The 16233-nt window shown below is 39.5% G+C and overlaps 1 protein-coding gene across 23 annotated transcripts in view; it reads left to right on the top strand.

Moving 5' to 3' along the window:
• Positions 1 to 223: 223 nt before the first annotated feature.
• scrib (scribble planar cell polarity protein) overlaps positions 224 to 16233 on the top strand; it is a 65727-nt gene continuing 49717 nt past the window's right edge. For 12 of the 23 annotated variants that reach the window (XM_067486177.1, XM_067486181.1, XM_067486188.1 and 9 more), the window contains exon 1: positions 225 to 1319. In XM_067486177.1, the coding sequence (XP_067342278.1) occupies positions 1161 to 1319 (159 nt within the window). In that variant the 5' untranslated portion in view covers positions 225 to 1160. Of the gene's footprint in view, positions 1320 to 16233 lie in introns of all 23 variants that reach the window. The other 11 variants (XM_067486182.1, XM_067486185.1, XM_067486187.1 and 8 more) reach the window with 3 other exon arrangements.

The raw sequence follows: 16233 nt of genomic DNA on the forward strand, positions 1-16233 counted from the left end.
TAGGCGATGAAGAAAGTAACAGTTGAACGATTTGTTGGACAATTTATAATGGTTCAAAAAGACCTTTATGCTTTTCCAGAAAGGGAAAAAAAATGTGCAGGTGTGAAATGTGCTTTAGTTGACGTTAACCGGTGTTCGCCGCTAGGTGGCGATATAACGTAGCTGCTACTGCACCGTTGGAGAGGCGCAAAGCGGCGGTGTTCCAGCTCAAATCTAGCCCAGCCCCCCACACGCCAAACCGGCCTGCCTCGGTTCGACTAGGGGAGGGAAACACGTCTGTTGCTAAACCTCCTGTTCTCGCCCCTGGCATTCTACCTACGTCGCAGTAAAAGAGCAGTCACTGGGCACTTCCATTGACGTCTTTCGGGATGTTACTGCTGCAAACAGTTAATCGGTCAAAAAGGTATCTTCCATAGGTTTCGTGAGGCTAGTGTTAGCTAACGGCAGCTAGCCACAAAGGTGTTCAGTCAGCTAGCGTTAATGGCCAACATTAGCTAACGGTAACTAGCCTGCTAACAACTCAGCCGGTGAGGACAAGCACATCCCTGCGCAGCAAGACTCGGGTTAATCTCTGCTGAGTTGCTCCGTGGGCAGTTTTAGCTATTTTGTACTAACGCTAGATGTTTATCTTTAATCCAGGGCAAGTGGTTGTATCTGCAGCCGCTACCTATGACTGCGATACTCCAACGTTTCTACATAGCTGGGTCATTGGCTGTATGTTTTTCGGCTAGCCCCGACAGAGATTCGGTTTGATATAGGCATGGTGGTGGGGATGGTAGCAAAACAAGCTAACTTGAGTCAGTGTGTGTGAAAAGGGGATTGTAAGAAGTGAGGAAACGCTCCAGCCAAGTGGAAGTTCTACGCTTTGTTTATGTTCATTTTAATTCCGGGGTGGATGACGCTTGGACGAACCACGCAGTCCTTGAACACATCAGAACAGAAACTGGGAATATCGCTAACAGATCTAGGGGATTATTTTTCTCTCTCTAACTGGATTTCGGCCCCCTGTTCATCATTGTTGTGGGAACATAGTGTTTTGACGTTTGCTTGAGCCAGTTCCCTAAAAACATTCTCTCACCCAGCGACCTTCCCTCTTGCTTCACCCTCCGATGCGGAGATTTTAGTAGCACCGGCAACCAAATCCCCCACGGCGGCCGGACATGCTGAAGTGTATCCCCCTGTGGCGCTGCAACCGCCACGTCGAGTCGGTGGACAAGCGACATTGCAACTTGCAGACGGTCCCCGATGAGATATTCCGCTACAGCCGCAGCCTGGAAGAGCTTCTACTCGATGCCAACCAACTCAAAGAGCTACCAAAGGTATGCAGATTTTCAGAGACCAGTAAATTCTTCCCCGTTTGTCAGTCAACACTGTTTATTATTTCCCTAACAGAAGTGCCAATGTATATAACGTATACGTTAATTTGTTTCCTGTTATCGACCATGCCACATAATCCATATACTACCACACTATTGGAAAAAATAGGGTTTTTTTTTTTTTTATTCACACATGTGACAAGTAAAGGTCACTGCTAGGTGACATGAGCAGTAATTCCTTGTATGAAACCCCCACTGATGTACTTCCTCCTCAGTACAGATAACCACTTTTCTGGAAATGGTTTTTAGTCATTTTTCCATTGAGAGCTTCTTTGCCCTTAGATAGCATACAATTTCATGTTTTAACCCCACATTGTAGAGTACTTTTGTTTTGTAAATATGAAAGTGGGTATTCATATTTAAACCTTGGTTAACGCAGCCATAATTGGCCTCAAAGCTGAGTCATAATGTTTCAAAAGCCATACAACTTGTTGATCCTGTTGGCCTTTGCAGAGCATAACATGAATTTTCAAGAAAGTTGTAGCTTTAATTAACTTTAGTAAGACAGTGGAGAGAAGTGGAGCCTGTCGTAATAATTGTTTGTGGAGCATGTTGTAATCATTTTTTTGGAGCAATAGTTTTTGCTCGTAGGGTGGATGTACTGCATGCTCAAAAGTAACCAGACCAAAACAGCTGGCACACACAAAGGTGCCTGCAGTAATGGTATCCATGGTCAGTTGGATCGGATGCAGTGTGGGAAGGCATGCGTGAAATGAGTTGCAGAGCTGACCCCACCCACTGTTGCATTATTTGAAACATGACAAAATGGCCAAAGACTATTTTAAGGGAAGCAGGATTGTTTGATTTCCCTATAGGTCACTAGCACTGTGGTACAAAACACTTGCTTCCTTAACCTAGTCATTGTTTTAATAGTTTCATGCGTTGTTTATTCATTTACAAGCCATTGGATGTGGTTGTGAGGTAGCAGAGAAATTTAAAGGATACAGGGGTCTGTAGTAGACCCTGTTGGCCTCTAACATTTGATGGCTTCAGCTTAGTGGTGAATGGGACACGTGGCACATTCAGTAATGATTGTTAAAAACTCAAGGTCAGCAGAGGCTAACGTGTTTGATACAGTGCTGCCTGTTACCTTTTAGTGTTGTGCTAATGTGGCTTAAACTTTAAACCATGAAAATATATAACCACCCAAGCTACCAAAGTTCTGATGGTGTAGAGACAACAAGAAAACTGTTTTTGAACAGTGCGTTTGCTTTGAAAAGAATGTTATTGTAAGAGCCAACCAGTGTTTCCTCTGTATTTGTTCATTGTTGTGTATTGTAAGGTTAGTTAGATTAAGAATTGTATGTGTAAGTTTACTGATGATGCCATCAATGACGTCACATGGCCTTTTGAAGTTTTTTGCCTTTTTTAAGTTTGTTTAACCAGTTGTCAAGGAAACAATGTAGATAGAAAGTTGGTTACGGAAGTTTGTGCAGCTCAGCTACTGGAAAGAACAGAGACAGCTATTGGAGCTAACGGAAGAAAGCGACTACAAGGTTGTTGAGAGCAACAAGGTAGAGGTGGAAAGTTAAGTGTGTAGCTGTGAAGGGACGTGGTTTCTTCACTTGTTCGGTGTAAATAGTATGTGAACGTGTACTGTGGAATCACTACGAGAAATGTGCTCGTGGAATTTAATAAATGTTCAGTGTTTGTCATACAACGATCTCTGGAGTGGATAGTCTTAGGACCACTGGACACGAGTAAGCCTGCCTCTACAGTTATTGTATTTCTTTTTTCACAAGATACCTGCAGACCACGTGTTTCCTCAACTTAAGTCATATCTCTCACATTCACTCAGTGTTCTGGGATCATGGCCCCTGATCTTCTGACTGACAGATGCACCCGAGTGTTTTTGTGTTGGCAGATAACCGACAAAGTCCCTCTCTGTGGTTTAGACTTCGTCCAAGAGACACAAATGCGTACTGACGAAATGTCTCGTGTGGTTGCAATAAATGTGTAGCATGTAGACCCGAAGCATATGGGCCCTCCCTGGTCATCAGAGTCTTAAGTAAGACTTCAGTGAGGGAGCAGTAGGAGAGGCCAGGCCCATACACAGTTGGGAACAAGGGCACTGACTAAATGATGAATGGCATTACCTTAATGAGCTCATTACTGACTGAATGCCTTTATACATTTTTGTGCCTCTTTGCTGTCCCTGTCTATACAAGTCAAAGATGAGTCTGTGGGCCTTCGGATATTTTTCACCCATCAGGGCATCCGATTTGTCTGTGAATGTGGCTGCCTTTCCTAACAAACATTTTAGACAGTGTTGCACCAACATGCACAACCAATGCATAGGCAGAAAATACTCTGAGGTGACCCCTTCACAAACTGTTGTGTTTTAAAGTGGGTCTGTTAATGTCTTGGGACACAGTCGCAAGCATGCAAAACAGTCAGACTGGGTTAATTCCGATCACATTTATTTATGTGTGCAGGAATTGTTTCAAAGCTTTGGAATACACAGTGAGTTAATCGTTATTAGCCATTAAATTATTTCCAACAAAAGAAACTAAAAACTATAAATTTACAAAAAAATTATAACTTGCAGCTGTGTTTAGTGAAGCGCTGCGGGGGGTGATGGTCCAGATCATATTGGTAGGGGTTTAACATATGAGCAGATGGATTTAAACGTCCTGACACAACAAACGTCCGTTTGTTTTGCTGTGACTTCCCAGCACACTGCCCACCGATCTGCAATTATGCTTTCTGTGGTAAATATGTCCACACTTTCTACATCAAGAACATTTTAGGTTAGCAAAAAAAGCTAAAGTGAGTGTTTCTGTTTTGGAACAATGTCTAATGTTGGATAAACACACAGTTTTGGTTTTGTAAATCCACACACATACATACGTAGAGTATGATGTAGTATCTGTATGTGATCAGTGGGCAGGTGATCAGTGGGCAGGTGATCAGTAGGCAGGTGATCAGGAATTTCCCTCACTCATGTACAACCTTAACTCTAAATGCTTTATGTTTCTGTTTATCTTTGTACAAACTCCTCTCACCTGGTTTTCAACGGTCGTCTTCCAGTAGGATTACACTAGTAGCAGTTTTATGAAGGAGCCAAACTGATCAACACAAAAACACTAATGGAGGAAAAATTGATAACTCAATTTCTTTTTATTGTTTTTAGGAAAAGGCAGAACTATTTCCTTCTTGTGTTTGCTCACCTTTTTCTTTCTTCATTGAGCAAGTACTTGTGATAGTCTGGTATAAAGTATACATATGCTTATATTTTCCAGCTACAAAATATACACTTAAGTACTCTAAAAGTGTTTTTGCTACCTCAAAACACTAGGTCTGCTCCAAAAATCCTGTTGAGGAAGAGAGAATTATCTTTTGAGCTTTTCTAAAGTCCCATGACAAGTTACAAAGAAGTCCATTCATCAGTTCGATTGCTCCCCCTCATATCCAATGTCATGGCTCTTTGTGTTTCTTGTGTGCATTGCTCTGCCCCTGTCCAGGCTTATATTAAGCCTGTAAGGCTATTATAAATGAAATGATCATTTTAAGATTTCTTGTAAGTCAGTTACACCTGCTGAAAAGCACAAGACGTTGCTTTTTGTTAGGAGATCCTGGTCAGTTGCAGGGTCTATAGGCAGCAGTCCAAATGACAGATTAAAGACATGCAGTGTACGGAGTATATCTGCATGTTATCGTCTAAGCTTTTCCATTGTTGACATAGGGATCAAATCCCTGAAGGGTGTGTCCCCACCAGCCTCTGTGAAACAGGTTTTATGTATGTTGATCCTAGGGGTATTACCTAATAGGACCTTTTAGGCCCAGTTGATATGTTACATTACTGATTTCTTGCCTTAGCGTTTGCCACAACCAGAAAAATGAGAACCGTTGCTATAGCTGGCCTACCAGGACTTATGTGTACTACCCGTCAGTGAATGCATGAAATATTTTACAATTGTTGTATTAACTGAACAACCTGGTAAGAAGAAGCTTTTGTCTGAAATGGTAAAATGAAATGTAGGCTAAATATTTGTGAGGGAATCTATGTGCGTGATAAATAGGAAGCTTTACTACGCTATCTATATAATCCTGAGCTGTCACCACCATCCTCAGTGTGTGTGTGTGCTAACAGATCGGTGGCTAAAGGACAGATTAGAGTTTCACTGAGCTATGAAAATGCCCCTCAGTACCACAGTTTGACCCCCGTCCATACACGCCAACACTTTTTAGTGTATGCCTCCTCTGGGATGTGCTGTTCTGCCATTTAGATTTCTTTTGGAGCACATAACTGCTCTAATATTCAGTGATGGTAGGGAGTCGAGAGGAATATCTATGTGTTCAGTCTTTGGCCAAGTGCAACTCAAATTAAGAACCTTTACTCAGATCTTGCTGAATGCCAATTTTTTTTCAGGCTTAAATAGTCAAGTATCTTACGCATCTTTGTGTCTTTACTGTTAATCTTAAGGAAGATTTAGAAATATCTGTGTCTACTGAAGGTATGTGGAAAAATGCAGCTTGGCTATGCAAAAGTTTGGTGCTCACGCTGCCATTTTTCACTTTTATAATCTAGGACATATACACTTCACACTGTGTCTTCACAGTGTACTGTTGTGTTCTCCAGGCTGTCTCACTTTTCTGAGTTTCCAGTTAACTCCACAGCAGAGCCCTGGTTTGTGTCTCCCGTGTGAATGTATGAACTAGGCTTAGACCAAAGATAAATTACACCTGCCACTGGCCTCTCTGCAGTAAAACCACATCATTCCTCTGGCTCAGCTTTTTCTGACTCCTCTTTCCTGCAGCAGTGCTGTTATACATTAATTTCCTCTTGTGAATAACAGTATTTGCGTAGTTAATGTTTTGTTTTCATGGCTCAGGCCGGACCTCAAGATATCCTCTGTTTGTGGCTGTTATTTATCCTATTCCCCCCTGACTGTAGAAGACTATATACATTAGAAAACAGAAGTGGAGGTTTTTTGAAAACCTGTGTAATAAGAGTAACACTGGGCGCTTCCCTAGTGTTTCCCAGTGTCTGGGAAAAGTGAAAGAGATACAAAGCTGGCAAAACCAGAAAGAAAAGACTAAGTGAGATCTCTGAATTTCTTTTTGATGCAAGACCACATTCAGCAGGTTTCTTTGTCTGAGCTGATGACCAGCTGGTCTCACATTCTGCCTGCCCCTCCTCCCCCCATCTGGTGGGACAGAGGGGCAATGAGGGAGCTGTGTCTGTGTGTGTATGTGTGAGAGTGGGTGAGCATGAGAGTGGTTCTAGGCGTTGCGTTTTTTTTTTTCCTTCCCGGAGATGGATTAATGGAGGGTATTCTGGCACCTCCACTTGAGGAAGTAATCCAGGAGCTGAGCTGAGCTACACTGATCCTCAGTCCTTTAAGACTCTGGTGTTCCAGAGCGAGCCATCCATCTATCCATGAACAATGGATTTTGGACTGACATGCAGTGTCAGGTGGGCAAGAAGTAGAAGAGAAGTGGCCAGGGAGCTAACAGCTGGTCCACTGGAGATTTCTGCACCTTGTAAATTGATCTTCTGCACACACACTCCCACAGTCCTCCTCCTTTTATAATCATAGGTTCTTCTTGGAAAATGGCAGTAATATCAACTATGTAATGTCACCCATGAAGTGCTAATCGCAGTGCTGATATGTAAACCTTAATACACTAGTGATGGCATGATGCACACGGATGTGCTGCCCTGCTTCCTTTTACAGCACTAACACAGTAACCCTTTTATTTATATTAGACCAAACAATGCTGGCAGAATGCTTTCTAAGTCATCTTTTTAGACAGCATCCCAGTACATAAGGTCTAGCATATTTTTGAAAATGTTGTGATAAGAAGTTGGAGGAGAAACCGGGATGTTTGAAGAACACAACAAGGTGTTGGACGAAGGAAGCGGAAGGAGAAAGTCAGTATATGTTTTTGGTAGCCTAGCCCAGTCAGTTGTGTGTTGTGATACTTAACTTGACCCCAACCTTTTCGTAACCAGTTCCACTGCATACTACTGCAACTTCCTAAATGCATCATGAGAAACAGTCATGTGGATGGCAGAAATGGCATATCTTTAAAACATCACTCCTCTACACCCCTAAGCTACGCTTTTAGACAGATGGTCCAGCCTGCACAGCAGTCCTACTACCAGCAGTCTTACTAACTCAACACTGGTCCTCTATGTTTTTGGTACCATTTGTACAGCAAATAAAATTCCCCTGTAATCTCAATTTGAACAGGGAGTATAAAAAGTGCTAAAATATAGCTTTTTTTTTTTCCCGTTCAAAAATCTATCCCTCCTTGACACCTGTAAAGATTTCATTATTGTAAATGAAATAACTAGGGGATGTTGGAGCATGCATTTGACAAAACGAACAATTTGAACAACTTGGGACATCAGTTTGAAATAGAAATAATCACTGGGTATAAACCTATGAGGTGGAAAAATACAGAAGTTCGCAGTGTAATGTTGGATCCAACCTTGTGTGGTCTTATTTACTTTGAGCACAGAAGCACTTCCTGTTTGGGCTATCACATGAAGCTACATCCAATGATCTCCCACCTGTCTTCATGGCAGAGTGATTTAAACTTAAACTGGTTTGTACACAGATGCTGTTGTGTCTCACCACTCTCTCATGCACTCTGGCCTCAGACACCAGCCCCAAAGGTAAACAAAGAGGCAAAGCACTAGTGAATAATTGATGGCTGTTCTGGCAGTGGCAGCTGTTTGCAATGGGGAAAGTCCGTGACTGCACAGCACTTTGAAGCACTGTAATAGTGTAGGAGATCTGTTGACTATAGGCCAAGTACACAAATTAAAGATGTGCAAGGTGAAGATATTTGCTCCTTTTTTTTTTTTTTTTTTTTTTTTTTTTTTTTTTGTGCAACTTTTTTCTCTGAGTTGTCCTGCATAGCTGATGAAAATCAGCTTTGTTTCTAGCTCCATCATTTTAAGGCCACAACTAACATACACTTTGTGATGCAGAATAATTAAATGGTCTATAAAGTGTTAGTCCAAAATGTACAAATTTTCAATATACCCTCCAGTAAAACAAAGGAATGAAGAAATGTAAAACCAAGAAGTTGTTAGTTTTTTGCATTAGAAAATAATATTATAATAATTGTTGGTTAAATGTGCTTAGTTGACTATTTGATTATTGGGTAATTGATTTAAAGTACTTTAAGAAATTTATTTTTTGTGATGAAAGTTTTAATTTAAAATTAAAAACAAAATCTTTTTACTTTTGATGCTTTGTCTACATAGTGTGTCAGGTGCTTTTTCAGTTGTCTGACACACTCAATTCTGACACTTTTCATTTTGACAATTCTCCCGACTATGTCCAGAGGGTGTGTAGATGAGAATGCAAATGTCCAACTGAAACGCACCCAACATTATCCACACTTTATCTATCGAGCCCCCTTGTTCCATGTCCCTGTTATGTGCGTTAGCCTATGTGTACAGTACGAATGTTGATGACATTTCTACTACTAAGTTTTCTGTCATGGTCTGCATGTATGCACTTAAGTAACTGGGGTACATGCATTTAAAAATCCTGGTTACGGGAAATCTGCGTATACATGCAGAAGAGTAACCTTATTTCTCCTCCGCCTCTGACTTATTTTGGAAGTCTGCGTACAGATCTTAAATGTATGGTGACAGAAAACACTGCTTTCTGACTTGGTCTCTAATCCCCTACCCTGATTTTGGAAACCAGCTTTTCTGTTTATATGACACTTAAGAAATCAGCTTTCCCGAGAAACCAAACTGTAACCTGGTCTCTTAAGTCCACATAAACCCGCTCATGTTGTGTCTGGTGTACTCACTGAAATTGAGCAGAGTTTCTCCCATGAGGACGCTTATCACTTGGGCAATCTCCCGCTGTGTGTTACATATGTGAAATGCAACTCTACACAATGTCCAAAGCTGACTTCTCCTGACATTTTCTGCAGTTTATATGTGAAACAGGCTTTAGAAGCATTTTTGCCATTTCGACTGGTAATATTTAGGCCCCAGACTTGAAAATCTATTCCTGACCCAGATGTACATTTGAAATTTGGAGTGACTAGTTCTAGCATTGACATTTCTTTGGGATAGGATGCTGTTACTGAACCTTTAGATCTTACAGGAGCTCAGGAACTATCCCCTCAGTCACTCAAATGGCTCTTTGAGGGTAATCTGTCAGGGTATCTCTGGTGGAATAGGTCACCCAGGATGACATTAAATCAAACCACAAAAAAAAATGCTGCCCTTTATCTGCTGACCACACACCGTTATTGAAGGCCCTTATGTATCACTATAAAACGTGATAGCCCTCACAGCCACAATCCAGTGTGGATTTACCAGTGGCTTTACATAAATTACTGATACTCATAATACTCTAGTTTTATTCTGGAGCGATTGTTCAAGCTTTAAAGAAGGAAGCAGTGTATTTCACATACATTATTTAAATTCACCCGTAGTAATAGAAATAGGAGTCACTACATCATCTACACCACAGCTAAATGCTGTTTTGCAACAGGTGGCATGTTCAGAATGCCTCTCTGTCTGGGCTACTCCCTGTTTCAGATTGCACACAAAGCTCTATTTTGTTTTTTCTGTGGGGCAGCTCGGGCACTCAGTCAGCGTCTAGGTTTGGGCCAAAGTGATTTGTTGACGCCTGTGTTTTTGTTGTTGATTCCTTTTGTTGGGAGCATATCTGTGAGCAGGAAGTGGGAATAATTAAGTGAGCGGTGGAATGCCCTGTTTTTGTTAGAACATCTCTACTCTGGAGTTTGTTTTGTGGAGTGTGTAGCGAACACAAGGCATGAAAACAGGAGGTTTAGGAAAAAATTTTATGTTTTATGTTTTTTATTATATTTTACTCCATTGCCCCCCTCCCTCCCACTAGGGCTGGGAAATAAGGCCTGTAAATAATATTGCATTATTTTAAGGCTATATCACAAAATAATAATAATATGACTAAACTGTATATTGTGAGATCTCCTGAAAAGGATTTCTAATCACTCTTTTTAATGCATACAATCACACCAGTATAATGATTCAGTAGTCCCTGCAACATATGCCAATCAGCCACAACATTACTACCGGTGGCCTTAATAATGTCATTAAGGAAAGGGTCAGCGTGGCAGTCTACGGCTATACAGTACAAACCAATTATTTAAAAGAATCGAGCTAATTTAAGCACTTATATAAGTTAAAAAATAAGCATTTATTTTTTTATAAATGTTTTCTAAAAAATAAAATATTTTTATTTTAAAACCTCCAGGTTGTATTAATGTTGTGGCTGATTGATGTTTGCCTATTTATAATCATTAGTGGTTCCCGGCCAACTTAAATTTAACAAAAGAATACTTATTTAAAACAGGAAATTGTTAACAGCCGTTGAATGAATAATGGCAAAGAACTGCACACAGGCTACTGTAGCCTGATGTTTGATCAGAACTCAAATCTTACAGTTGAGTCGACAAACTTTTCTACTGCAAATGTACAATGAACTTAAAAGGTAAAGCAGGAACACAATGACACTGAGTAGTCTGTTTTCTCGTGTGTGTCACAGCAGAGTGACAGCACAGGGGACAAAAAGATTAATGCAGCTAATAAACAATGGTCTAAATTAAAAAAATAAACTTGGGAAAGTTATTTATATGTCTACACAGCACTTTGTGTTAATAACATTTATACAGATACAGAAATTACATTAGCATATTTGATGTATTGCCAACAAACCTGTGTGTATGCCCTCCCTTTTCTTTTCCTTTCTCTACCCTTCTGCGCTGTCACTCTGCTGTGACATGAAGACACAGACACACATACACATTTTGCTGCATGTGTGTATATATGTGTGTGTATGTATGTTTATATACATGTATAGAAAGTAGTGTTTACTGTCACTATACAGGGCATCATCTCATCATCATCTATATCTGGGCACCACGCTTCCAAAATAAATCTGATATGGAGGGGAAATCAGGGGACTATTCTGCTGCATGTAGATTTCCAGTAACCTGGTTTCTTAAATGCATGTAATAAACATTGTCTGATCACACGCGAAAGCAGATTTCTGAGTACCCCGGTTAAGTGCATGTAAATGCAGTCAGTGTCTGTAACTGACTGTGTTTATGAGAAGTGGTTTAAAACACCTTGTCTGTGTGTAATCCTACAAGCTATGGCACCAACCTGTGAAGGAATGTTAAGCCCAGGAGCTCAAGAGTCATGATAAAGTAGTAAAGTAATACACTTGTAGCTGACAGTGTTTACTACCATTTGCTCTGTTATCAGTGCTTAAACCAATTTACCACTCTTCACTTGACCCCCAAACATTGTGCAAACATTTGATTGCATTTGGAGAATATTTTTCTCATTAACAGCCATTTCTGATTGACGATTACCTCAAAACAAATATGTGGTGCATTACTGTATAGCAGAAATATTTGGCCTTCACTGAGAACTGCTCTCTCTTTACATTTGTACTTGATAATTTTGTTAAAACTACTGCATCACTGCGCTCAAGTCAAAGGTTTTGATCTGATAATGAAAAATAGATCAGTATTAGAGCTAGTTTTCTATGTTAACCATAAACTAATCTGTAAAAATATTAAATACAGTGATAATGAAAATCTGATCGTGGTGGTATTGAATAGATTTTATGAGAGCTGGGTAGCCATTTATGGAAAGCCTTCGGAAAGTTAATTAACTTATACGTTTTTGTTTGTACACATACAGCATTTACCTGCTGACTGATCAAATGCAAATGTGTGTACTATGCAATAATAGGCTCAGTGGCTCACTGAAGCTATCATTGACTGAATAATAATTTACAGTTTATTTTAATGGATATGTTGTCTGCTTCTTTCCTTATTGATCACAATATTGATTTTGCCCACTGGTAGAAACAGGCTCCTGTCATAGTAACATACTAATCTTTTTGCTGTACATTATTTGTCATTAGCTGTTATGTTCTAATCACAGTTTTACAGTCAGCTGCTGACTTAACGGATCACAGATAAATGCAATGTCACACCCTTATTTACAAGTATTTTGTGTGTATCATGTTTTTCTTAGTTTGCTTACACCACCATTGTAAAATTACATGTGCACCTGCCTGAGGCTCTGAAAACTTGCACAATTTCTTACACTTCTACAATTGCTATTAAATAAGTAATAATATAAATAATAAATAATATAAATGCTATTATTTTATGGCTAGTATATCGAGGAGGATTAGTATTTTTGCCAAGTTTAGGATTGAAAATTGCCTTTGTTGTTGCTACCAATTAACCATTAGGTCTTATTAGTGAAAATGGAGAATCAAAATGTCATCAAACACAGGGCACGTCCTTAAATGTCTTGTTTGACCTCCAGTTAAATATTCTTTTCACTATAATATAAGAACAAGACAAGCTTTGTTTTTCTACTTCACATTTGATAGTTGTTTTTTTGCAGTTTTCTTTAAAATGACTAGAATATCAAAATAATTAATTGTTCTTTGTTTTTTGTTTTTATCAACACCAACATATCATTGCTAGCCTTTTAATATTTTTATATTTATTCATGGTAAAATGGTAAATGGGCGCTTATATAGAGCTTTTATCTAAAGCGCTTTACAATGATCCTCTCATTTACCCATTTATAAACACTGACACCAATAGCATATGGCTGCCGTGCAAGGTGCTCACCTGACTCACCAGGAGCAACTTGGGGTTCAGCGTATTGCCCATGGACACTTCAACACATAGCCAGGACCGGGGAGCGAACCGCTGACCCTGTGGATTATGGAGGACTGACTTACCAACTGAGATGCAGCCGCCCCAAATCTATAATGTGACTCACTGATTTGATGTAAAGTGAAGGCAATTTTTGTAAATTTCAATCAAAATAAAGCAATTTTGTTTTCAAGATCCAAAAGATTCATAATTGTGACCTAAATATTAGACAATACATTTTAGCCACTTACCTGTAGCTTCAATAATGTCACAAGCTGACAGATAAGTAGGAAATCTGGAATTATTACCCCCAACAACACAGCTGCATAAAACCGATAAAACAGTAGGCATGTGAATTGCTGTGTGAGGCAGTTGCATTTTTTACAATGAAGCAGGTCAGGGCCAACTGTGTGGAAAGTCTTTGGTTCAGATTATTATTTTTTTGAGATACGACAAACTTAACAATGATACATGGTCGAGGTTGGTTAATTGATCATTGAACAAACACAATATAATGCAGGCTAAATGTGGGCTGTAGCATATGACCGGTTTCTAGCCTCAAATAGAGAGGTAATGATGGGTGATATTTTTTTTTGTATGTGTGTCTGTGTGTGTGTGTGTGTATGGCAGAGAGAATAGATGTGAAAGGTCAAGACAGAGCCCAGCAGGATGCTTTGGAGACAACAAAGCAGTATGCACGCATGTATGTGTCATGGTCATGGAAGCGAAGAATAAACAAATCACCAACAGGTCTGTAGAAAAGGAGATGGCAGTAGTTTGTGTCTACTGAGACTGTATGTAAGTGTGCATATCTACCATTACGCCTGAGTACATTTTCAGTGTAACAAGAATTCTATTTTTTGGTGTCTTGATATGTTTTGGCCTTACCAATCAACCCCTCCCTCCCCCTGCTGTTTTTTGTGTTGATGTCATAGCATTAAGTCAGTTGGCAGAATGTGATGACTGATTCAGAAAGCGCTGATGGGGCATTGTGTCTAGAAAAAGGTTCGTTAATTTGACTTTAGGAATTGCAGCAAGTTACAATGCAACTCATCGTGTTCATTGTTTTTACTTTCCTCTCTCAACGGGCAGCTTTCTAATAATATTTCTTCCGTTGTGGTTATGTTTCAGTTCAGTCAAACAAAACAATATTCAGGCTGCTGTAGCAATACAAAAAATATAAATTAGCTTTCCTAAGTCTCTAATTAAAAACAAAAAGAGGGAAATATTTTCTTCACCAGTGATGTACTGTGAATGTAACATTTAAGCAACTTTCTCTTAATGGTTTTGCTAAAGTCTGACAGATTTGGAAAAAACTAAGCACCTTTGTGCTCTGTGTAATTTACTAAGAGTAGCTGCGTTTGCACTACAGCACGTGATATCTGAGGAAATGCAGGCATGCCTGGAATCTCTAGGAGTTAGCCCTGCCCTATGGAAGCCCTACTCATTCCTCTCTCATACACACTTGAACTTACTCATTTAACATTCGTGTTGAAGTCCACACAGAGTCACTGGACCTAAACCAATAAAAAGCATGTATGATTTGCAGGAAGCTGAGTTATCAAGCAAATCAAGCTTAATTTTCCTTTGCTAAGTATGACTATTCTCTCCTTTGCACAGTGTTTTAATTAAGCTAGTTTGTCTTCCCTAGGGATTTTCACATAAATGTGAGCACTGAAAGAATGTAGAGAAAATCTCAATGGCACTTTGCAGTGACTTGCCTGTGCCACATAGGGTTTTTTTTTAATGTAGATTGAGGTTGTTTACATTTGAGACAGATCAATCTTTGGCCCTACTGATACTTATGTATGATATCAGTTTGTATGTTGGCTAAAAGGCACCAACTAATGGTCCCACAAAAATATGTTGGATTTGGTTTAGAATCTGTGACACTATAATATTAGTGCGTTCTAGGCCACTGACATTTATTTTCCACCATAGCTCATTTCTGCCTTATATCAGCTTGTCTTCTATATATCCACCACATGTGAAGAAGTTAAAAATTACCAATTACAAATGAGTTTATATGTCGGGATCTTTGTGAAAAATTCCCATCTTTTCAATTCTCTGCTTTAGCATAGTAAATCCATGACCTGAACTACCTAGCATGCCCTCAGCAGACTGATGCTTTTTTTAATCTGCAAGTTCTTACCATTTGTAAACCTTGTGTATTAGCATAATCTTGTCTTTTCTTATGTCATATCTAGAGTTATTTTTTACCAAATACCTTCAATCAAATTTTGCATGTCAGGAAGCAAGTGCTTGGGAGACTACAGGCACAACGCTGGGACAGGTCAAGGATGGATACAGATTGTGGGTCTATGTACAGTGTTTGATTGGATATTGTCATCTCACACTCTTTTAGACAAGGTACATGTTAGCCTGGCAAACATGCAGGTTCCCCTGTAGTGTATTTTTAGATCTTTTATGATAAACTATGTTCATGTTTATGCAGAAGAGAATGTTTCAGAGGGCAATTAGGGGATCAGCATGTACTTTCCTGTAGGCTTAGGGGTAGTGTTTTGGCTGTTCCTGGTGTTGATCCTCTCTGGAGTCATGTGGGTGGGGGTGGGCAAACAAGTCTGTCATTATTCTGTCTCTGTGACATATTAATAGAGGGTGGCTTATAAGTGGTCGTCACCTGATATGGGTTTTTCATTTGGCAGAGGCCGATATTTATTTATTTATTTATTTATTTATTTTTAGAGAGAAGGGAGGTTGACAGCAGATTTATAATGGCAATGTTTTGGTTTGGTTTCTTTCCTTTCTCTATTTTTGTAGAATTTAATATTAACAAATACTGGACAGGTATGTTCAACTTAAATTAACATTTGATGAATACTGAATATGTCACTTATTTAATATTTAATAAAGCACTGAGCAAACTAAATGAATTTAGATCCACTAGGTAGTCTACACATGGCAGAGTGAGGGGTGGGTTTGAGAGTGTGGGCTATGTACAGTCAGCTTTCACGTTAGTTTGTTCATAGTAATAAACAATTGGCCAAAAAGCTCACTGTGACTAAAGCAGTGAATGGAAGATCGCATGCAAAACTGATACCACCATTATTCTGACTTTTACTTGTTCCGCATGTGCACTGATAAACTATTTACTCACTTTTATTACACTTACAGTGAGGTATTGTCATAAATGAAAGTTACTGAAGTCTCACCTCCTTTGTCCTTCCTCCTT

Source organism: Channa argus, chromosome 19, assembly GCF_033026475.1.
Source record: "Channa argus isolate prfri chromosome 19, Channa argus male v1.0, whole genome shotgun sequence".
NCBI lineage: Eukaryota > Metazoa > Chordata > Actinopteri > Anabantiformes > Channidae > Channa > Channa argus.